Here is a 24560-nt window from a genome sequence, read left to right as displayed (position 1 = left end):
GTGGGTGAACGAGGTACAACATGGTTAACTTAGGGTACATGTGGGTGAACGAGAAACAACATGGTTAACTTAGGGTACATGTGGGTTAACGTGGTAGAATATGGGTAACTTATAGTAGATGTGGGTTAACGTGGTAGAACATGGCTAACTTATGGTAAATGTGGGTTAACGTGGTAGAACATGGCTGACTTAGGGTAAATGTGGGTTAACGTGATAGAACATGGCTAACTTAGGGTAGATGTGGGTTGACGTGGAAGAATAAAGCTAACTAGGACATATTGTAAGTCTTACATGAGGCTCATAACATATATATTGTCAGCCATTTTTTCGTCTATATGGCATTCAGTCATGGCGTATATACCCGCGCCGGTCCGCATTAATCGATTCGTCAAACTTTCTTACGGGCGAAGACACTTGCATGTTGCAGCGCTAAATATGGGGTCTCCCTCACAGATTACTGTTTATATCTCACCAGCTCCGTTGAAGGAGGCGAGACAATACCATAGTATTTTTTAGAGGTTCCTCCAACTTTCACGGGTGTCTTCCGAAAAAGCTCTTGTGCGCGCGATGCAATATTCTTGGGGGAAGGAAGCCGGTAAGTAGTAAAATAACCGAATGTCATTCTGTTGAATCACAGGTAGCCCAGGCTCGCACGATGAGCCTCCAAAGACATTTTTTGGGCTATTTATCAGTTGTCAGTTAAGTGTCTAAAAATGATTGACTAAAAATCTTAAAAGATGTTAACGACGTCAACAACGTAAATTGGCCCCCGTTGAGATTTTCAAAGCTGACGTTTCGTTCGTTAACCCTTCGTTCAAAGTGAATACACTCCATCTATTTCATAACCAAGGTAAAAATTCCATTACAATTCATAGAAGACAGCTGCTAAGCAAACACTAGTTAGCTATAATACTACCATGGCAAAATAAAATTGTTTTTCGATTTGTGCAAAAGCAAATTAAAAGCTGTGATTACCAACGACGAACGACTGCATATGTTTCGTTCCTCAATCATTAAAAAACGCTCACATAATCACTGTCCTAACGGCTTCAAACAAGCAGTTCTTTCGTTTTTAAAGACAGTATATATAGTTGTCTACATTAAAAATCTTAGAGTACTTATATAGTGTCTAAAATACTCAAACTTTAATTTAAAGACCTTCTCTTTTGAGCTGACATACGATCATTTAAAAGCTTCCACATTCTCCCTATCTATGCGTCTTTCCTTCAATATATCCAATCAAATGCGTGTATAATATGAGCTAAACTCATTTTGTTTATACTAAAGGCGTTGTACAATGTTATAAAAAGGCTATCGATAAAAGGATGCAAATCAAGGATAAATTAATCACTAGATTCTAACAATTAATAACTAACTGGAATTTATCGGTAACTAGCAAAGTCATCTCTAATTTCCACTGAGTGGCCGTCTCTATTTAATCTATGAGATGCTATTATTCTAAACAATACTTTTCTGCCAAGTCATTCCCTTGTACCAGATTTTGGACTAGTGCATCATACAAAGTCTGATAATCTGCAGCTTCACCATTCATTGTTTTCCACAGTTTCAGTGTATGAAATCCCTTTTGAGACAAAGTCTTATATCTGTCTTCAATTCCTTCCATGTCATCTTCTGTAATTCCAGGTAGTCGACGTGCCAGTCGATCCCACTTGGCACCAATAGCTTTGCCAAGTGTTTGAAGGTCAACATTACTTACTACTCCCTCTGAATATAAAAACAAATAGAGAGTTCATTACTTTAAGATTACTAGCTCTAATAATTGTAACTCAGTTACAATTTTAAAAGCATTCATTGCAAGTGAATTTTTTTTTTTTTTGGGGGGGGAGGGGAGCAAAGGCTTTTTTTTTTTTGTCGTGCCACAAATTTTCCATCAGATATTGTGGAGGTACGGTGACCAGGTGGCTAGGACACCGGATTTGCAGTCTGGTGGTCCTGGGAATAAGCCCTCCCCCTACTACTCGCTGGAATATTCTTAAAGGATCTTAGCATCCATCAAAAAAATTTGAAAAAAAAATTGGCAAGTCGCCCAAAATTCGTTTTCTCTCCAACTTTCATATTCTGTAGCCCAATATGTCCTAATAATTGTGGTGTAGTTTTTTTGTGAAAATATATTTTAGTTTTCGAGAAATGATTTTTTACGTTCGACTGCTCAAATATGCAAATTTTCACCGTGAATATTACCAGAGTTGTGTGACCTCATGTAACGAATAAACTTGACCTCCGGTATTTTCCATTTGTTTTATCATCTAAACTTAATCCCGTCATAATTGAAGCTGACCAAGAAATATTTATTTTTTGGTGACTATTTTTGTCCGACATACTGTAGCATCAAAACAAAGACAGTTTTAACTATGACCGATATGACAGAATCAATTGTGCTTCTAGCTTTTAAAAGAAAAAAGGATGGTTATAAAGTTACTTTAAAAACTTCCTTCTGTATTTGTATTGTTCTATCTTGAGACGAACTCAAAGTCCGGCAGAATTTACAGCCTAGCGACTATGAAATAGACATGTATGCCTGCTTGTCACCACCGTTTACTGGCATAAATCACTACAATTTGTAAAAAAAATCTAACATAACACTCTTACCTTGGTTATTTCTGATTTTTAAGCTGTTTCGATTCCTGGATACTACTTTTTGCCAAGAGCCCAGATTTTGCGTTGTCCCCCCCAGTAATCGATACCGACACAAATCAATATTTACCCTGCATAAAGATTTTTGTTTGTACTGAATTGAAAATATTAGAGTATGTGCTTTTTATGGTCACTAATCGTTGTTTCAGTGGCAGCGAAGCAATTAAAAGCGGGTTGTTGCTTCAACGCTATTGAAATTTGTAGAATTCAGACAGGAGAGCAAAGCGTGATGCCTGGGAATAAAAACTTTTAGGGGCCCTTTACATGATATCGGAGTGAGTTTTGTTCAAGATCAAGTTCATGCCGGTTGCCACATGATACCAGAGTAAAATTTATTCGAAACGATTCATTTCTGAATGAGTTTATTGGGGTTTTCATTCCAGAACGAACACTCATTCCGTACGACCTTTTGTACCAGTCTAATGTAAACGCGGTACGACACTTGCATCTGTATGAATCCTCTTAAGGAGCGAGGGAAGCATAGAAAAAGACAGAAAAAGGACATAAATACTTGTTTTTACAGGCTAAATTTTCTTGCATGTAAACGCGGTATGAAATTCATTTCGTTTCGGAACGAAACTCATTTTGGAATTATGTAAAAGGTACCTTAGGGACGGACCATTAGATTTTTGAGGTAGGGGCGACTGGGGCAAATCACTTCTTTTTTTTTTTCACGGCGGGGGGGGGGGGGGGCGGCGGCAAATCTTTGTTTTTAGGTGCTGACCGGTGGGGAGAAGGCGATCGAAAATGGGTAAGGATACCTGTTGTACCTTTTAGGGGTGAAAATCAGCGATCTGGTATCTTTTACGGTGTCTCAAACTTTTTGGACGACCAGAGACCTAGCTAGTACGTTTTAGGGGGTTTTCCGCTCAATAAAATAGCTGAAAAAGCATTCCTAGGACGATTATTATGATGTGACTTGAGCCTCTAGAGCACATCGATCGAGGAGTTTTTATTTTGGGGAGTTTTCAGTTTTTTGCTTTTGAACTGGTTCTTTTTTGGGGTAGACATCAATTGTAGCCACGCTCACACATATAAGACTCAGGTACCTTTTATACTTTTATAGGGGTCGATTTCGAAATTCCCGGCACGCGCCCCCGCTCTTTTATGTAAAGGTGTCCCCCGGGGGATGATGATACGTGCAGCACACTTGAAATTTTGCAAGGACAGATTTTGATATGATTTTTGTCGAAGAGAAACGAGTTTTGTCAGCCTTTTGTAGTTTGTGCGGAAGGGCCCTTTACCACCGTGTGCATAATTACGCGTCCCGCCAGACGGCGGGAAACCAATAAAGTGTTCAGACGTAGGTAAAGAAAACTCCGTCTCTGTCTGAATTTTTGGTAGCCTATTGATCAATTCCAAATTGAGACTAATATCTGACGTCACGCGTAATTTTGCTCACGGTGGTAAGTAGCCTACTAACCGGAGCCAGGCTCTATAAATTTTCCAGACATCTTGAATACTAACTGTGATACACACTTGCCAATTCCCCTACCGGCTTTTGGAATCGACTTAACCCTTTCTTTACAATGGCCGGACACCTCTTTAGGCACTCTACATCTACTATCGGAACCACGACTCCACCCGACATCTGAGTGGGGCAAATTGTAAAGTCATCGATATCTGTGAGCGGCTCGAAGATGCCAGCACGCGACAAAATTTGATAAAACTTCATTTCCTGGATCTGAAAACTTGCAACTCCGCAAGTGACTTGAAATGTCTTTTTTACAACTTTGCAAGGGAACGACTTAAGATATGCAACTTCGGTCTTCTCGATAACTAAACCCACAAGTTCCACCAGCGAACGATTTAAATGAACAGCAAATCTCCATGTTAGCATGTAAGATGAGACGCTTATACAACAGATCACTTAGTTAAATCAGTATGTAGCTTGTCAATCGAATTAACTTTTGTAACCATTCTTTGACTTCCGCTGGCAAAGGAATCATTGATGGATCTGGATATTTTAGTTTCTGAATGCAGTAATTCCTCAAAGGTTTTTCTCGATATCATGCAAAGACGAAAAAAACCCATCTCTTGGGTTTCGGAGGTTGATTAATTTTTGAATTTGTATGTGTCACGCTTGTCATGCTACGGATATAATAAGATGGAGCAGATATATATAACTGGAACTCGAATCTGGCTAGAATGTGGAAGCGCATAAAGTGATCGCCGAAACAGCTAATAAAATCATGAATAAACAAGGTAAGAGTGTTATGTTAAGTTTTTTTTTTTTTTTTTACAAATTGTAGCGATTTATGCTGGTAAACGGTGGCGACAAGTAGGCACACTATTTTGCCCGACTTTGAGTTCGTCTCAAGATAGAACAATACAAATAAACAAGGGAGTTTTTACAGTAACTTTATAACCATCCTTTTGTCTTTTAAAAAGGTTGAAGCTCAGTAGATTCTGTCATATCGATCATTATTAAAACTGTCTTTGTTTTGATGCTACTTTTCGACATAGGAAAAGTACGTCAGACAAAAATATTCACCAAAAAATAAATATTTCTTTGCCAGCTTCAATAATGACAGGGGAGTAAGTTTAGATGATAAAACAAAGGATTATGTTGACAGAAATACCTGAGGTCCAGTATATTCGTTACATGAGGTCACGCAACTCGGGTAATATTCGGGTAAAAATTTGCATATTTGAGCGGTCGAACGAAAAAAATAATTTCTCGAAAACTAAAATATACTTTCCAAAAAACTACACCACAATTATTAGGACATATTAGGCTACAAAATATGAAAGTAGGAGTGAAGGCAAATTTTGGGTGACTTGCCGCTGTTTGTCTGATGCATGCTGACATCAGCTCTTAAATGGTTCCTTGAGTTCAACTCCTTGGCTGTACTTTGTATATAGCTAAGTGCGGCCTGCCTCCTACCAGTTGGGGTTTTTACAGCCCATGTTTATTTACAATGTTTTGGATCATGTTGTTCGTATTGGGGGAGACTGGTCAATTTCAAAAGTATACAAATACATATCCACGCACACACATTCCTCGCATTATCAGGTATAAGTTAGTAACAATTTGCTTTTGTCCTTACCCTTAAACTTCCTTTTCTCACAAGTGTTGGATACCCCAGAAGTTCCAGGTTCTCCAATAGGATTAAGTTTAGGTTTTTCGATAGCTGAGTCACTTTCCTCCTCTTGCTTAACTTCATTGGAACCAGAAGCTAGTATGTAAGAGAGATGAAAAGGTTAGGGTAAAAATGTAATTTGTGCTTGCATTCCTCCTGCAAACTAGTTTGTCTAAAGAACTTAGGTTTAAGAGGTTTAGCCTGCAGAACAGACATAATTTGTTACTTTTTTTGGCAAACGGAGAACAGTGCTAGGCGAGGGCAAGTCACACACAGGGTAGGAGTGCAAATAATTACTAATAAAATAATAAGCCATAAAGGAATGTATCAAAAATTTTTACCTTTTTCATTCTTTTCTTTTTTATTTGTTTTAGTGGCAGCTCTAGCTTTCTTCTTTTCGGTGGTGGTGTTCTTTGAAACTTGAAGAGATAAGGTTCACAATAATTCAGTGCTTACAATGTCTCACAAACTTAAGAAGAAAACTAAATTGGTATAACTCACTAATGGTCTTGTGAGGCTCATTGTGTTTGAGAATGGTCTATTTCAGGGTGGTTTGAGGGTAAAAGCTATGTTAACTTTGTCACAAAAGACATAAGAAACCTGACAAGGTTAGTATAACAAATTATTGCTAATAAAGGCTCTCTTCTCAACCTTATTCTTGTTGTCTGGCATCTAATTATGAAATGCAAAATGGACCATTAAAAGTACTTAGCAATTATATTGGAGGTTAATTCTGTAATAAAATGTGGAACTTAACGCTATGAATTAACTACCCACAAAAGCGTGAAAATGTCTTTATGGAGCATTGGTACCACAGGAGAACTAACTTATGTCATTGTACAACTAATGTAAAACTTGCTTCTTGAAAGCTTTTGAGAGCATATATCAGAGCTCTAAGAGCATATCTTTCACATGGGTCCTGGTGTGAGAGAGAGCAGGAAGCTATGTGTACATGTAGCAAAAACCCATTCTGTTGACAGGCTAGATTTCCAAAATGGTGAAGTTCTTATCTGCTGCTCTTGGGAACTATTACTGACTGTAACTGACTCTTGGTAGACAAATGGTACATGCTTTGGAGTGAATTACAGAAGTTATTTTAAAAAATTCAGGTGAACTTGGGAGGAAACCATATGGATCTGGTACCACAGTTGAGCTTTTTCATTAGTTTTCATCACATGTCAGTCTCTTACTCTAAACTAGACTTAGCCAGCAGCAATAACCTTTTGACTTAAAAGTATTGATTTCATTTTCATTTTTAACTCAGAAATCTACAATGAAATTCACACCAAAACTCTCCCAAAATTCAAAAGTATTAAAGGAAAAGAAATTGACATTGATTTGTTGCTTTTATAATGCCTTTGAGTGTAACGGTAGTTCATGAACAATTGGATTGTGATGCATGCTCAAACAAACTGTGATAATGTGCCTTTGCAAGCAAGATGTACACTAAACATGTAAATGAATGTATATACAGCTGTACCTTTTTGTTTGGCTCCCCTCTCTATAAAACCAAAGTCCTCTTTCCCTGTATCACTGTCTTTGGCTGTGTCAGAATGAATTCAGACTGATTTAATATGACCACATGTGAGAGCATTTAAAAAATCTTTGACTGGGAGGAGTATTACAGCAGATCAGTGATATGGCTGATAAATGAGACCCTTCCAAGGCCTTGACTATTATTCATTTTATTTGTGTGAAAGATTGCCATTCAGATTACATTGTCTTGAGTGTTAACTCTTCAAAATTTCTTTTAGCCCTGTTAGTTAAAGAAAATACATTGTGTCATGTCATACATTTAAAACTCTGTAAGGCACAGTTACATTTTTCCTTACAAGAAATCTTACAAACATTTGATCAAAATTGTTGTCTCCACCTTCACAAGTACAGCCAAATCTAAGATATGCTTGAAATTTTGTTTGTCACAGTCCTCACATACACCTCTAACTGGGATTCCACTCTTCTGATTGAATGATTTTCCAGGCCCACTCACCTGATGCAGGTCTTTCCTCAGGTACCACACTTTGACCTGTGCCCACTGTTACCTGCCAAAAAAAAAACAGCAATGCATAACAAGAAATCCACTTTTACACATCTGCTTGATGCCAAATGGCATTTTAAGGCCTGAAGATATTGAAAACTAAAAGAACTAGTATTCTGACTGAAATGTTTCAATCTCAAGTTTTTAGAATCTAGCATTTACACTAGGATAAAATTCACATGTCCTATATCATTTAAAATGCAAAATACCAGTAAGCTACAGTACTAATAGTAAATGTTGGTTTTGGTCATGAATTAAATTGGAGTGTTCTAAAGTTAATTGTCTTAAAACCAAAACCAAAGTTATAACAATGGGCATTCAGAAGAAAAGAAAATACCTTTAAGAGTCCATGGGAAGTCAAAGAAAAAACAACCAAGCTGCCGAAAGTGCAGGAAAACACGAGTAACTAAGTCAAGATTCTTTGGGTTTTGCATTTAATAAATTGCAACAGAAGTGCAAGTTTTCTAGACCAATCACTAAGCAAACTAAAGTAAAAAAAATACAATCTTAGATTACTTCCAACACTGAATTAATCATTGCTCTGATAGGAACATTGGAATACAGGACATTTCGCACTAGAGACTTTTCGCACAAGTCTTCTAGCACAAGTTTTGGACCGTTCGCACAATTCTTAGCGGTCATTTCGCACAATAATTATAAGTGAGAAACATCAATATAAAAGGTATACTGATAAAAAATACTGATAAAAAATTTCACCTTCACATGTCACTTTCAATAAGATCCAACGGCGAGAACGTAGACATTTATTTACGTAATAACTTCAACTAGATCGAAACGCTGGTGAACACGATCACTATTCTTACTTGAAGAAAGGAACAAATCTTTCTCTATGAAAATGTAAAGAACTCCCAATTCGAACGATTACTTCTTTTACTTTTCCTTTGTTAAACGAAAAACCTTTTAGTTTTGACAGTACATCATCCACTACAAACAAACGAACGTGACGACCCAACGCTAAGGACGCCATGTTGATTTCGAAAGTATTTGTCACCAATCCTCTCCCCTCTGAATTCAAAGTAAAAACCTGCAAACTGTTTCACTTTTTATTTAAAAGGAGAAAAGACCTATTTACAAAATTTCTGTGTAAATATATAAAATTCAAGTTCACGGCCGTGTTAACCGACGAATCATACAAATTTTAACTCGCTACTCGGTCAAGACTCAGAGAAAATTAGCCCTTTCCTGCATTCATTTAAGCTATAGTACATCTAAATTTCTTTATTTGTTTTAATCTTAAGCTTGTATGATTACTTATCGAACGGCTAGCCTATAATCTTTGAATCATTTTGAATTCTTGAAACTTTCGTGAAATCAGTTGTTTACATCACGGTCGCTATGACGCTTATCGATCGATACTGAACTCTCCATCACTTAGGTAATTGTTATTAGAATAATTTGAAAGGTTACTGTTTGATAGATGCATTAAACTTCTCGATCTTTAAAATGATTACAGACCGAACTTGTCTTTTTACAAGATCACTAGTTACTACCTAAACTGACACGTTCAAGTTGTCAAATCACAACACTTACACGTGCCGACATTCGATGTGAATCACTCTCTGAATATCGAGTTATCAACGTTGAACTGTTTTTGCTGTACTTATTACCAGTATGCCTAATTTTCATTTATAACGAAGATATAAGAAGCAAGTTTTCAATAGCTTTATTTGAAACTCTTACAGATCGATAAAACATGCTATTTGAAGGCGATCGAACAAGGAGGGAAGACTGGTGACAATTACTTTCGAAATCAACATGGTGTCCTTAGCGTGGGTCGTCATGTTTGCATGTTAACTTTGTAGTGGATGATAATGTCAAAACTAAAAGGTTTTTCGTTCGACAAAGAAAACGTTATAGAAGTAGTCGTTCGAATAGGGAGTTCTTTACATTTTCATGGAGAGAGAGATTTGTACCTTTCCTTTCTTCAAGAAAGAATAGTGATCGTGTTCACGAGCATTTTGATCTAGTTGAAGTTATTACGTAAATAAATGTCTACGTTCTCGTCGTTGGATCATGTGAAGGTGAAATGTCTTATCAGTATCAATCAGTATACCTTTTATATTGATGTTTCTCACTTATGATTATTGTGCGAAATGACCACTAAGAATTGTGCGAACGGTCCAAAACTTGTGCTAAAAGACTTGTGCGAAAAGTCTTTTGTGCGAAATGACCGGTTACCGAACATTGGTAGCTAAGCATATCAAGAATGTTCATATGCACTAACTGATCCTATCTGTACCGCAAATGCAGGTCGAGTCTTCAAGATCGGCACTTCACAGAGAAGGTTTTGCTGCTCTTTTTCTTTATAGAACTTCACTGTTGGAACACTTTCCCTGTCCATGCGAACAATCAAAGCCATGTCACTGTTGTCAGATATATCATTTCCAAGAAACCTGAAAAATGAAAACCAAATAAATATTTCTTGCTAGATTGCATGGGTTTCATTTTATCTCTACTTCTCTTCTTCATACTGGCTGCCACCAAACCCCCCTTCCCCCCCCCCTTCCAACTCATGTTCAACCTAATAAATGCAGAACTTTAACCCTGCTATTAAGATGTAACTTGTACAAAAACTAGTGAATAAAGTTATTTATGCTACAAGTATCATATTCATTGTTCAAAGCTTTAATATATACCAAACTAACTTTCTAACAGGATAATTGATTAAATAAATACATAAACTATTAGAAATGTCAGTGATCTATAAGCAATTCATAAAGATGTAAAAAAACCTGCCAGGTTTGTTGTTTTCCTTTAAACCCCTTTACTCCCATGAGTGATTAACATATAACTTCTCCTTATAACATCCACACATTATCCAGCAAACAGGTAATGAGAATACTCAAACTTATCGGGTAGAAGTTGTAACCTTGGTCAGACACCAAATTCTCTTAATTAATTTACAAGGAAATCTGTTGCAGCTAGAGAGAATTAACAATCCGATCTTGGGAGTTAGAGTATAAAAAGGTAATTTGGTTAGTAAAGCCTCTTAGCCTTACCATGCTGTATTGTGACAAACTTTTCAATGGAAATCAGTAACTTACCTGAGAACTACCTTTTCTTTCCTTTGAGACTCCCGCACAAAATCAAGCCCTGATGGGGAAACCACAATTTCATCCCCAACATAAGCAAGCTCCTTTGACTTTCCTTCACCTTTGTAAGGTATGTCATATCTTGACAATTTCTTTTCCACCTCAACTTTTTTAAAGTTTGGATAACAGTACAGTAAAAGGGCATAAGTATCAGGAACTGTTGTCTCACATAAACAAGTGAGAAAATGTACACGTTGAGGCAAGGGTCTGAAAAAAAGATGACAAAAAAAATCTTCCAAAACAGCATCGCGCTCATTGAACACGCACACACAGAATCTGCAAAATAAAAAGTAAAACCACAAATAAACTGCAACATCTCACTCAAAAATGATCCTGAGTGTTTGAAGGCATGGAAAGCTATTTTATTCACAGACACATCAACATCAAGAGGGCCTGCTTGCACACTCAAGATGGCTGTAAGCAGCTTTTTGTAATTGAAAAACCTAGTTAATAGCCTTTATTCCAGAAGACTAGCTGGTCTAATTATTTCCCGATGGCATGAAAAAGGCAGCACTTGTTTCTCAGAACACTTCTCAAGATGCTTAATGTTAGTCTGTTCATTGGTTAGAATCCTCCGCCTACTACAAAAGAGTGCAGCTAACCACCAACTGGTTCTATTAGTAACTAAAGATAGCAGCAGCAGAATAAAAACAGGGGAGGCTTGGGCTAGACTGCATAGAGATCACCTTTACTGCGTGACCCAACTCAAATCACCCTCCTTTTGTCACTCCTCCACTTCTTCCACACTATCTACTATTGTGATTCATTTTACTAACTGACTGCCTGGAACAAGCTATTTCCTCTCAGACTGAACTTAAGTTTTACATAACTCACCCACAGAAATGCTTCACTTTGAATTCTACATTTCCATCTTTAAGAGTAACTGGTTGACCTGTGATATCTGTCCAGCTAGTTTTCGATGGTTTGCCCTCTGAGTCAAGGTATATTATCCTTATGGCCTCATTTGAAAGCTCTGAGAAGTCTTGCTTACTTTCACAAAGAGTAAGGGGAACCTTGATAGTCACAGGCTCCATATGTGCAATGTTCTGAGAACTTGAAATGTGAATGACAGGACCACACAGTATCCCAATGTCTTCAGTCTCATTGCTTGGAAATTCTTGTACCTTAGATGAAAAAAAATCAGAATAGGTGTTGACTTTTAGTGAATTACATAAACATAAACAAAGTTCATTCTTAGATCAGGATAGATGATAAATTTTCAAAATGTCTTCAAGTAGAGAGAGATCATCCCTTTAAAAGTTACTTCTGTCAGAAGTTTTATTTAGACGCATGTTTTAAGGAGTGAAAGTAACACAGATGCAAGGGTACAAGCTATTTCATTAAGCACATGTGAACAAATTCTTAAAGTCATTTGCCTCTGAATTAGGACAAATGAAAAATCTAATCTCAATTTTGAAAGTCTGAGTCTGATTTTGAGCATTTTCTGTTGGATCAAATAAGGGAAAGACAAGAATGCAAATGGCTCAAGAGTGTTATGTCACTGAATGTACCCCACAGTGAAGTTTCATAAAAAAATCTACAAAGTGACAGATAATACAATAGAACCCCCCTAACTAAAGCTCCTAAGGGAAACAAAAACTGGTGCGAAGTAGCAAGGATTCAAGCAAGCAGACTTGGTGTTGATTTTCAGATATCCTATTAACAATTAATAAGGAATCATGTTTATACCATACCATTCTTGTATAATCAAAAGTCTTTTCTTAGATTTTCTTGTATTAAGTGCTTCTTTATAGGAATGTTTAGTTTGGGAAATTCAGCTGAATGCACTATGTTTTCACAAATGTTATTGTCTTCATATCAGTACTGATTTAAGGTTGGAGCAACATCTTTACTTCAAGTTCAAGTTCAAGTTCTTAGCCTAAAATTGAATCAAGTGAGTTTGGGTCAGCTTATAGTCAATGACTGGAAAAATGAGGTCAAATCCAAGGGACATCAGATCTTGTCCAATGAGCGGGGGATTTGAGTTAATCGAGTGAGTTTGCAGCGTTTTCCCATACCTTAATTGTCAAAGTAAAGTCCTGATCATCAGGTATAGAACTTAGCGGGACTTCAACACATATGTCTGGAAAGTCAGGTACTATACATGTGAATTGAGGAGCCACTGAAGTACACCTTGTGAATGTGAAGGACTTTAGGCGCCAGATGGCAGCAAACGAGGAACATTTTGATAGGGTGCATGTAGCTTCAACAAGCCTAGGCCAGTCAGAAACTTCTGGTTTTTCTACATAAGAACATTAAATTTTAGTTACATGGTTTGAACTGTTTACCTAATAGTGCTAAAAAAATGACAAAAATGTGTCACTTCTATGATTCAGAAAAACAATGGACCAAGGAGTGAAGAATGATTGTGTGGTCTGATATTCTGGCTGAGGAAGGTCTTGAGAAGGACCATTATAGGTGGTAAATGATTGATGTATAAGAAACCTTTGGGGAAGTCACTAACAATTTCATACGAGTCTGATTCATGAAAATTGGTTGGGCAGTTTTGCCCAAGCGTCATCAGCTGTAAGTCTCAGAAAGTAGAAGGATGAGTACCATCACAAAGACAAAAAAATTCATCAGAGGATGACATATATCAACAAACTAGTAGATGAGTCAACTTGCACTGAACCCAAGAATCTTGATCAGATGTACCTTAAGGCAGTTTGCCTGTTTTTACTGAGTTCTCATTAGCTGGTAAAAGTAATTCTTTCCTTCTGATTGGCCATTATGATTACAGTTTGTACTTTGATTTGGGTTTTGAGACACTATCCCAAAGCTCACTAACAATCATCATAAATGACATGTAACCTGTACCTGATGCATGCCAAGTCTTCAAATCCTTCCATACATTGTCATGTGGATCCACCAATTGCTTGATAACCACTTCATAGCCCTTCAAATCACTTGCACTGTGCAACAAAGCCACAGTTACCTTTCCTTCCTCATCTCCACTAAACTCAAGGTCTGGTGGGCCATCATGTGACAATTCAATTACATTGCTTACCAAAAGCTCATCACTAGATATAGGTGGACTGCAAAGTTTAGGAGGCGATACTGAACAAGTAAAGAACAAAGGTTTTAGCACCGCTCCTTTATGAAATGTGACATGGACAGCTCCTTCCAGTAGGTTCCATTCACTACCTTTTACTGTGACTTCACCCCTGAAAAAAAGGTTGGCAATAACAGTTTGCAAAGCTGATGTTTCGAGTGTTAGTTTTCATCTGAGCAAATGACGAAGGGCTGACGCTCAAAATATAAACTTTGCAGCTTTTAAGGTTGCTAGTTTTTGTTATTACCTCAGTTGATAATACCAAATTACCCTGTAATACTCTCCAACTGAAACAGCATTGCAGTTGCTTAAGAAACTTACCCCCCTTTTTCAATAACAGTTAAGCTTCAGAACATAAATGAAATATCACCGAAAAAAGGTGAGGGAGTGATGACACTTGTCCTCAAAGCTATCTTTAAACAAACTTATATGTTTCATCTATCCTGGGGCTAACTAAGCAACGCTAGTTTCCTTTGTCTTTAGGTTTGGTATAAGACTGACTTTAAAAAAATAAATAAAAACATAAAAGGAAAGAAAAGAAACTTTGACCAAGCCCTGAGTTCTGACTAAGCTTCCTTACACCAGATACCTATAATCAATCAATCAATCTTGTTTTAACCATGCATTCATTAACACCTGCCCAAAAGCCACATGAACTGTTGATAGAAATTTCTGTTTTTGTAGAAGTTCATAGAAGCTCTTTTGAGTGGGGTAGCTCACAGTGACCAGGGCGTGAAATTGCGCCTAATACAGGCGCCAATGCGACTAAATTTTTCTCTTTGACGACCAAATCCTGAAAGTTAGTCGCCAAATTGGCGACTAGAACGTTTCATCATAACCTTACCAAGAGATATAGTGCATTAAAAAGATTTGCAAAGATAAATCCGCGGCAAACTTCCTCGTTAAGTTTGTTTCCAAAACGTAGCACATGCATCTCGATCGATAACTAGACGCCATCTTGGATTTAGACGAGCCTGAACGTTGTATATCATCCATCCTAGTGTCCACTTTGTAGCACGTTAAAGATCTTTTCCCTAACTTAATTTTGGAGGGTCTATCTAGAACGCTGACAGCGTAAAGAAAGATTTTGTTTGTCTTTGAAAATGGCGACCAACTTTTTTTGAATTGGCTACCACTTTGAAGAATTTAGGAGCCAAGTGGCTATCAGAAAAAAAGTTAATTTCACGCCCTGCAGTCCCCTAAACAATGTTAAAAAATGCTTAAAGTCCCATTAGGAAGAGGTGATCATCTCTCTGTATTAGATAAAACCATTGCCACTCTTATAAATTAATCTCTTTGTGCAGAGTTGATTGGTTTTTCTTTGATACCCAATTTGCTCATTACAATCCACAGCTTACAAAATATCAATTCTCCAAACAGCCCTGTGATATGAACCCCTTACCATTGATAAATTGATGAGTTAGATATAGTAATTCTTACCGGAAGATGGCAAATCTTGGGATCCCTTCAACATTCAGTGATAGATCTTTCTTCTTTTCCAAGCGTTGCAGAATATTTGGTTCCACCTTAACACCTCTTAACTGGGACATCAATTCCTCCATGGGAACTTCTGTTGAAGCCAATAAAAGATAGTCCCAATGTATTTTTGAAATCCAAAAAAGGTTCAAATTGTAATCTGAAGAGTTCTTTAAGTCCAAAAACCAATTACAAATCCTGATTGAAATGTTGGATCTACAAATAATTTTTTGAAAACCCAAAAATAATTCGCGATCTAATAATTTTTGTCAGAAAATCCAGAAAAATTTTGAAATTGATAATCATTTCATACACATTATACTCTGAATGAACTTGAGTTCTTTGCAACCTCTACTGACTAAGCCATCTTTTCAAAGTCCTCGGTAATGCTTCAGTCAATTTAAAGTTTCAACATCCCTCTCACCCTCCTGACAACTCCTTGAGCATTTGCACTTTTGAAAACTTCATACCTTTAAACACCTCCATATTAAAAAATAAAACATGTCTATTTTGCTGGAAAGACTTGATGGTTCTGGTTCAAATTTCCTCACCCCTTCCAAGTAAGATTCATATTCCCCAACCCCCTAGAGAAAAAAAAACTTTAAAACCTGTTATAGCTCAACAAGAAACTAGGAATATGCTTTTCACCAACCAACCCCATGACATAATAGCATTCAAGAATTAGGAGACACATCATTCTATATTTGTGGGGTGGTTGGACGCCAACATCGATAGAGGCTGAATCATTTAAAAAAGTAAGTGATTTCATACAAGTTCCCAGAGCTGAAGTTAATGATTCAGTCCAGAGTAAATCACATATCAGCGATGCGAAAGTTGTGGAAAAGTTACAAACAAGATCGAGAAATAGGGAACTGCAAATGCACTTAAAAACATAAAACGGGCACTCTAATTCCATGCACAGACCATCAAAGTTTGACACAATTCAGAAATTTATTTACTCTGCCTTCACTTCAGAAGTGAGTGACTGATTACGAAAAATAAATCCAGACTTTCAACGAACGTGTCATTCTCCACAAATGTCTTCATGGTATGTTAAAAATGTGATGAAAATTTGAATTTGCAGCGCATTTCTCATGCGTGGATTCCTAAGCATTTCAACAGAACGAAATTCCACAATCTTAAAATTAAAGCGTTCCACATCAGGGCGTGAAATTAACTTTTTTTTCTGATAGCCACTTGGCTCCTAAATTCTTCAAAGTGGTAGCCAATTCAAAAAAAGTTGGTCGCCATTTTCAAAGACAAACAAAATATTTCCTTACGCTGTCAGCGTTCTAGATAGACCCTCCAAAATTAAGTTAGGGAAAAGATCTTTAACGTGCTACAAAGTGGATACTAGGATGGATGATATACAACGTTCAGCCTTATCTAAATCCAAGATGGCGTCTAGTTATCGATCGAGATGCATGTGCTACGTTTTGGAAACAAACTTAACAAGGAAGTTTGCCGCGGAGTTATCTTTGCAAATTTTTTAAATTCTCTATATCTCTTGGTAAGGTCATAATGAAACGTTCTAGTCGCCAATTTGGCGAATAACTTTCAGGATTTGGTCGCCAAAGAGAAAAATTTAGTCGCACTGGCGCCTGTATTAGGCGCAATTTCACGCCCCGCACATACGACGGATAATCTGTTACATATTCCGACTAGTGGACCGAAAACGTTCACAATTCATAGCACCGCGTTTTTCGCTACCATCTCGCTTATAACACCTCACAGTTTCAAAGACAGTTAATGCAACGAAGGCACAGATGACAGCGCGCACGTCAAGTCATTCTTTTAACGTACATTAAATTGAGAAAGTTCAACAAAATTAGTTACACCCCTGATTGAATGGACTTCTTCGGAAGAACTAACCTTGAGTTGACAAAGAAGAACTTTACGTGAGTTTCCAGCCGACGCAAACGCTGGAATCTGAGATTTCAAATTTGCATGTTTTCTCACGGTAAATGGCGTAAAAGACAACCTACACATTCGGAGATATCCAAAGGATATTTATACCTGAAAGTGGCATCGAAACGATGCCACTGAAACGTAGAAGAATTATAATTCCTCAATCGAATACCTTTAATCACTGACGCACACATAACCTGTTGCTGATTGTTGCCACCGGTTTCCGTCGCTAAAAACCTCTGTAAGGAATGACCCAAACTTCGCCGGTGAACTAATCACTCGAAGACACGATTACAAGCTGAAGAAATATGGAACTCGACCCATAATTGACGCACACTAACACTTAAAATAAAGTCAACTTAAAGAAACCCAAATTTTCTGCTTCGAATGTGGGAGAGAAGATGACACTGTAAAACGCAGGGGTATTTCGCCTGCGCATGCGCCAGTGGATTTGTTCGGCGCGTTCGGCGCCATTTTGATTTATAATTTTGCTTGCCCTGCAGAAGTCCTCTTGGGTCGCTATGAACGAAATCTTTTTATAGCACAGCTTGCAAATTTGTCCAATCAAATTCAATTGCGTGAGCGTGCTTCATATTCTTATTGTGCACGCTCATGACGTTAGCAAACAAATCCCTCGGGAATAAAATTTTCTCCGCGATTTTTTACTTTGGGATTTTACTATTAAAAAACTGGTTAAGATTTCGGCGGCAATTTAAGCTAAATATGGAAACGAGATCGTTTACAGCGTAGCGAAATGTTTTCCTGAAACAAAATTATCAACGAGCTGAAGCGGAGCAGAGGGAATATAAACCCTGCGATGAACGCACGCTGACGTATGAACCAATTGTTAAATTTACGCACGCCCGTGCGTAAATAAGACGACGTGAGCATTTTTTTAACCTGGCTTCAGAGTTTCCGTCCTGTTAAGCTGCAGTGCAGCTTTCCTTCTCTTTGAAATATGGAACAAACATTGACCTTTTAGGTCCTAATCCAACAAACAACAAAAATAAAGCCGAAAAAACTCGCTAGTTGCACGTTTCGCAAATTTGTCTTGATAACTTCGGATCTTTGAATTTTCCAAACGTTTTTTAGTGACACTTGAGTTCATTGGCTTTGATTTTCTCCATTTTCCCCGTAAATTTTGAGCTTTTAATTCACAGTTATCGGTTAACTGGATCATTTGTTCTCACTCAAACCAAAGTATAAAATGTGGCGTGTTTTTGATCAGCCAATAGGGACGTTTACTTTTTTTCGTGCGTTGTGAGAATTTTGCACTCTATCACAATGAAAGGCTTCTTCACGCAGATCCTTGTATTCATTATTTGTTTTAGGCTTTATTACACCCATTTTGAAATCACTGGTGGTCCCTGTAATCTGATTGGCTCTAATTGATGTGATTTATTCACGAATCGCACCATTTTTTGCTTTAAATCGCATCTTTTTCCCAGGCAACAAGGAGGCTACACTGAAAACGAAACGACCAATCAGATTTCAAGGCTTGTTGAAAGTAACCGATCAAATTGCAGAAAAATGAAAGGCAAAGAGTATCACGTGGCAAATTTTGCAACTTTTGTTTCCAAAACTCTTACTTTTTCCCCTAAAAAAATGGATGAATTTAATTTCAGACCCACTCAGTACTGTATCAATAAAATGTTTGAAGTGACCAAGACCTTTTTTTGGGCGATTTCAAATTGGATGTAATAAAATGGTAATTGAACCTCGTGTCGCGCAATTTTGGTCTGAAATCATACTTATGATAATAAGTAATATGATAAGCTAATTGCATGACAACATAATCTCTATTTCATTATGTCTCTAATTAACATATTTTGCTAAGTTGTTTATATAATAGCATGACCCTTATTTAAAACTATGCGGTAATATATACTGTCAGTTGCTCAACCCTGCTGTTGTAAGTATTATTTGATTAGGTGTTAATGCTAGTGTTATGCGGGAGGAAGCCATGACAGTTCTTTTTATTCAAAAAAGTTTTTTGTTTATACACTATTTGACATGTCCTCTATAAGTACTTCAGCCTAAATGTGTTTTGTTAACACAAGAACTGTCACAAGAGGAACAGTCAAGTAAGTCTGAACCAAGTATTGCTGCTTAGGAAGAGCCTTGTCCCAAGAACCAGTCAGTGTGCCCAAAGTGTCAATGTTAGCAAAGTCTCAAGTTAGGCTCACGAAGAACCTCGTCCTGAGGGACTGGTCAGCCTGCCCCAAGTGTCGCGGCTCACGAAGAACCTCGTCCCAAGGGACCGGTCAGTCTGCCCCAAGTGTCGCGGCTCACGAAGAACGTTGTCCCAAGGGACTGGTCGGTCTGCCCCAAGTGTCGCAGCTCACTAAGAACCTCGTCCCAAGGGACTCGACAGTTTGCCCCTAGTGTCGCGGCTCACGAAAAACCTCGTCCCAAGGGACTGGTCAGTCCGTATCAAGTGTCGCGGCTCACGAAGAACTTCGTCCCAAGGGACTGGTCAGTCTGCCCCAAGTGTCGGGGCTCACCAAGAACCTCGTCTCAAGGGACTGGTCAGTCTGCCCCAAGTGTCGCGGCTTACGAAGAACCTCGTCCCAAGGAACTGGTCCATCTGCCCAAAGTGTCGCGCCTTACCGAGAACCTCGTCCCAAGGGACTGGTCAGTCTGCCCCAAGTGTCGCGGCTTACGAAGAACCTCTTCCCAAGGGACTGGTCCATCTGCCCAAAGTGTCGCGGCTCACAAAGAACCTCGTCCCAAGGGACCCGTCAGTCTGCCCAAAGTGTCGCAGCTCACGAAGGACCTCTTCCCAAGGGACTGGTCAGTTAGTCTGGACACTCGCAAAGGCTTTATTCTAAGAGACCTGTCTGTCCGTCCCAAAGGGATACGTGTGATTCAATGTAAAGTCATTTTTTTCTACCAGGAATTATTATCTATAGAACAAGACAATGTAACATGCTATTTGGAGGGTTTTAATAGTAAAGTATACCTCCAATAATTTTACGTGACATGTTAGTGTGCATTACTTCCCTTACCTCATTTTTATCTTCGGTGTTTGGATCTTCACCTGTTGTGATAAGAACTAGTCTCAGTATGCAATAACATACAATTTAATTTTTATGGCAATGTGTTTCCCATCCTACTTCAATTTGATGAGATAAGCTAGTTGTTGGGAAAAAAATCTGTGAACCAAACACTTTTGAACTTTATATTTTTAATTTTCTTTTTGATGGTTATTAATTCATTAAAATCAATGAATTGTGTGGTGATCTCTAGATTTTAGCGTGTAAAAAAAGTATTATGGTGTATTGGATTGATTGACAGATTGATTAATTCTGCAGTATTTGAGACATAAGCTCTTAAAAATTAATGAATAAATAAATCTTTTAACAGGTGACAGAAATAGTTTTGAAACAATTTTATAAAAGTAGTAGTGTACACCAACAGTTGTGGATAAAAGCAGTAAATTGTCAGGCACAAAAGACTATAGTCGTGATTCTAGCTGCTTGGTTTTACTTTTTCAATGATACACTTTCTTTTTCTCTGTGTTGATCACTTGTGCCATGTTGCTTCATATCAGCAGACACCCATAAGCAGATAATTTATAGTAAATTGACCAGTCCAAGCATGCACTTTACTTATGTTGGATAGATAATTTTACTGAATGTAATTATTTTTTCCCAACCTTTGATCCTGGAAGTGATTCAATTTCTGCCTCATCCTCAATAAAAAGGATAAAAACAACATTTTAACAGAATCAGGAAAAGGTTTGATACTTAAATTCCACAATTTAAGGTATTTAACAGAGTGGCTGTTTGAAAATTTTACCATAGTGATTTTTAAATCTTACGGAGGTAAATTGGTGAATTTGCAAACAATGAGTGATTTTGTGCACTAAGAACTAACAGGTTTTAGTACATCAGTTTTCATATTTTTGCTTAGGGTTAGAAATCAAGATTGAGAGGGTATTTTGAAATTTAAATTCAAATATTTGCCTTCTAAAAATAACACAAGTATATTTTAGACTTTAATTCCAGGTTTCTAGTACTGTTATAATTTGTTTTATGTAATATTACTATTTACTTATTCTCTCGTAAATGTGCTAGACCTCTGTTCTCTCCAAAAGGTCTACATGTCTTACCACTTCCTTACCTCTTTGGATAGTAAAATAAAGTGGTAGACATTCATTGGAGCCTGCCCAGTCATATACCTCCTATTTAAAACAGGAAAAAAGTTTACATGAAAAAAAATGATCAGGCAATCACTATATGTCTGCATTTTAGAAGAAGTACTTTTTAAAGCAACAAATTGTATCATTATATATATGTACCTGGAAGAAAGCACCTTTAGTGAACTGGCACTTTTCCTTGCCATTTGAGTGGCATAGGACAATTTTCACCTTCTCTCCTTCTAGATTGGGTTTGGTAACCCTGCTTTGTTGGGCCTCCCTTATTTTCTTGCTTGATTCTTTGATCTGACATAATAAATACATGACAACTTAATTAATATTTCACTGAAAATGTATAAAAGATATTGAAATTGCTGCTGCTTAGTAGTTTTATTGGTAATAAGTATTATTTATGCTCCTAGAGTCTTGAAGGAAGTCATCTAACAAAGATCCTTATTTCATTGCTGGACTTTCTTAATGTCATTGATATGGGCATTACCTTTGCAATATAATTCTTTAGGAAATGATATTTACCAATTTCTTCTTGTCATTCTCGATTGCCTTTTGCAATGAAATCTCCTGCTCCCTCCTCTGATACCCTAGTGTTAGTACTGCCCTCTTTTGATTTTCTTGTAAGTTCATGCTTAATGGCAGGAGGCTGGTAAATATGGAAAGATCATGAATAACATCATTGCAATTTTGATTGATTTTAACAGCCCTCCTCCTCCCTAATAATTAAATTTCGCATGAGATAAATCATTCTTTTCAACTTGTGTATCTCATCAGCATTCACTTTGATTTGGTGCTACAAATGTACATCTGCCTGGATAATCAAAACATATTATGCATATTATACAGATATACCTGGGTTTTTAGAATAGGAAGTTGTAAACAAGACATTATTTAACATAACAGCTTAGAATCTGATGCTAGTCTTTATGGTATCAAATATGAAAGACCTCTTACCATTCCCTGGTGAATGCATCCACAGCATCTGCTGCCCTTTTCATAGCATCCACCACATCTTCTTCTCGTGCTAATTGTAGGTTGTCTCCTAGTCATAAGAGTCAAAAGCAAAAGAATTCTGTTTTCAGCCATCTTAAAGTCAAATCAGATCAATATTAACCTATGATATTTACTTTTAAAAAGCAGCCAAAAATATGTAGTAAAACAACATACCAAATTTACACCAAGATTCTTTTTTGTACTGGGTTAAACTATGGTGTGAAGGTAATATTCTGGTGCCTGATAATGGCATGGGAAATTATAACTGTCCAGTAAACAGGTAATGAGAATACTCTGACTTATCAGGTAGAAGTTATTATCTTGATGTAACACCAAATTCTTATAACTAATTTTCATGGAAATGTGTAGCAGCTGGAGAGGAGAATTACCGGTAACAATCATATCTTGGGAGTTAAATTAATTATACAATTACTGTACAAAATTCCATTAGTTAACATATACTGACCTGTGAAACAAATTGTTTTTCGATGCTATACACATGCATTCTTAAAACACTCACCACAAAAATGCTCTATGAGTATAGGCCGAGAAGTTTTGGGTGCCATTATTAGTAAATCCGACCCTGTGCTTCCAAATTTTACTGTCGTAACAAATGCACATAAAATGGTAAGAAGAGTTTGAGAACATTGATAATTATGGTCATTATTGCATCTATTATTGGAGTATGAAGGTTGTCATGGGGTACCAAATATAGCATAATTAAACATAACAGAGGCAATAAAACAACATAAAATACTAGTTAGCTCATTACTGCAGAAAGTGAAACAATTTATTATAAATACATCTTGCAAGGGAACAGGAGATCAACCCCATCAAATTCCCTTAATAATGAAGAAACATATCTATGCACACACTCTTCTCAGTACACAATATCAGTAGACCGGATAAACTGGAATCTTAATAAAATGGGAAATATTCTACCAAAATATTAATGTTTAGCTGGTTAAATTTTAGGAAAGTTTTTAAACTTTGACCTTTTGTTAAGTTTATCTGTCTTTTATCTCCAAAACAACTAAAATATGGACAGTTATTCAATACCTTCTCTCCCAGATTTTGAGTTTGCTTTTGCTATCCAAAAGTATATGTTTCCATTAATTCTACGTAGAATATTCAGAATCCTGATGATTTGATAAAGGGAAAAAACATCTTTGATTAATAATCTAATCACTACATAATGTGAAATACAGTATGTGTGCATTGCACAATGGATATGGAAAAATCCTGAATACCTCTGTGATGTTTATTGAATGGACTTTGTGCTTTGAATTTTAACATAATGTATGATTGTAAACAAAGAAACCAGTCAGTTGGGGCCACTTTCATACTTAAAAAATGTGGGCATACATTGCACTAGGTCACCATGACCACCATTTTGTCACCCATGTGATTTTAAGTAATATCCACATGAAATTTTAAGCCACTGTTCACACCATGTGTCTCTTAATAAGGAAAAGATGTCTGTTGAGTGTGATCTACAGAATATTAACTAGAATATTGATGTGCGTACTTGTCGTGGTGACTCAGTGTAAGCAAAAAGCTGTTTTAGTAGAGTGCAGCCTGCTTTTAATAATAAAAATAACCTTAAGAATCATTGATAGTCACCATATCACATCAGGTATGTTGTCACCTTTGAGGATCACTATGACCATGCTCCTCCTGTCGGACCTGGCCTGGTGACACATCTAGATGCACAAATTTTATAGATTAAAGGAGAATAAAATTTAACATCAGAACCTTAACATGTCAAATTTTACATTGACTTGTCATTTCTTTTGTATAATGGCACGACACAGTGCACTGTAACAAAGCATAGAATAGAATTATATGCCAGATAGAGAAATGAAAGTTGATCATATTAAGCAAAACAGTAATTTCAGTATATTTTTCCAAAAGGGTCTGTTCCAACACAATGACCACTTTAGATTCACAAAAGTTTATAAGCTAATTTTTTTTTTCAAATGTGATTGTCAATACATGTTACCTATCAGTAATTTAATGCATTGACACATGGGTATGTTAACTGTATTTACTATAAACGTTTTACCTAAAAATTGCAAGCCATATGGGC

General features: G+C 37.0%; 1 protein-coding gene across 7 annotated transcripts; it reads right to left on the bottom strand.

Annotated features, from left to right (window-relative positions):
- Positions 1–703: 703 nt before the first annotated feature.
- LOC131771706 (uncharacterized) lies at positions 704–22124 on the bottom strand. Of its 7 annotated transcripts, none has more exons than XM_066163421.1 (15): positions 22001–22124; positions 21629–21772; positions 21451–21511; positions 20984–21019; positions 20334–20365; positions 13707–14053; positions 12908–13131; positions 11724–12013; positions 10842–11165; positions 10022–10190; positions 7729–7780; positions 7219–7281; positions 6080–6157; positions 5706–5834; positions 704–1725 (listed from the first exon to the last, which is right to left on the bottom strand). In XM_066163421.1, exons 2-15 carry the CDS (start codon positions 21670–21672, stop codon positions 1454–1456), a joined length of 2121 nt encoding a protein of 706 aa, XP_066019518.1. In that variant the 5' UTR covers positions 21673–21772; positions 22001–22124; the 3' UTR covers positions 704–1453. The 7 variants fall into 7 exon arrangements, with proteins under 7 accessions (XP_066019518.1, XP_066019532.1, XP_066019524.1 ...); XM_066163427.1 differs by having other exon boundaries at positions 711–1725; positions 10037–10190; XM_066163439.1 differs by lacking the exons at positions 21629–21772; positions 22001–22124 and adding an exon at positions 15382–15511 and having other exon boundaries at positions 713–1725; positions 21451–21513.
- Positions 22125–24560: the final 2436 nt, after the last annotated feature.

The sequence above is a fragment of the Pocillopora verrucosa genome, chromosome 1 (genome assembly GCF_036669915.1).
Source record: "Pocillopora verrucosa isolate sample1 chromosome 1, ASM3666991v2, whole genome shotgun sequence".
Taxonomy (NCBI): domain Eukaryota; kingdom Metazoa; phylum Cnidaria; class Anthozoa; order Scleractinia; family Pocilloporidae; genus Pocillopora; species Pocillopora verrucosa.
The sequence above is the reverse complement of the archived record's forward strand: the minus strand, read 5'-3'. Positions and strand labels throughout refer to the sequence as shown.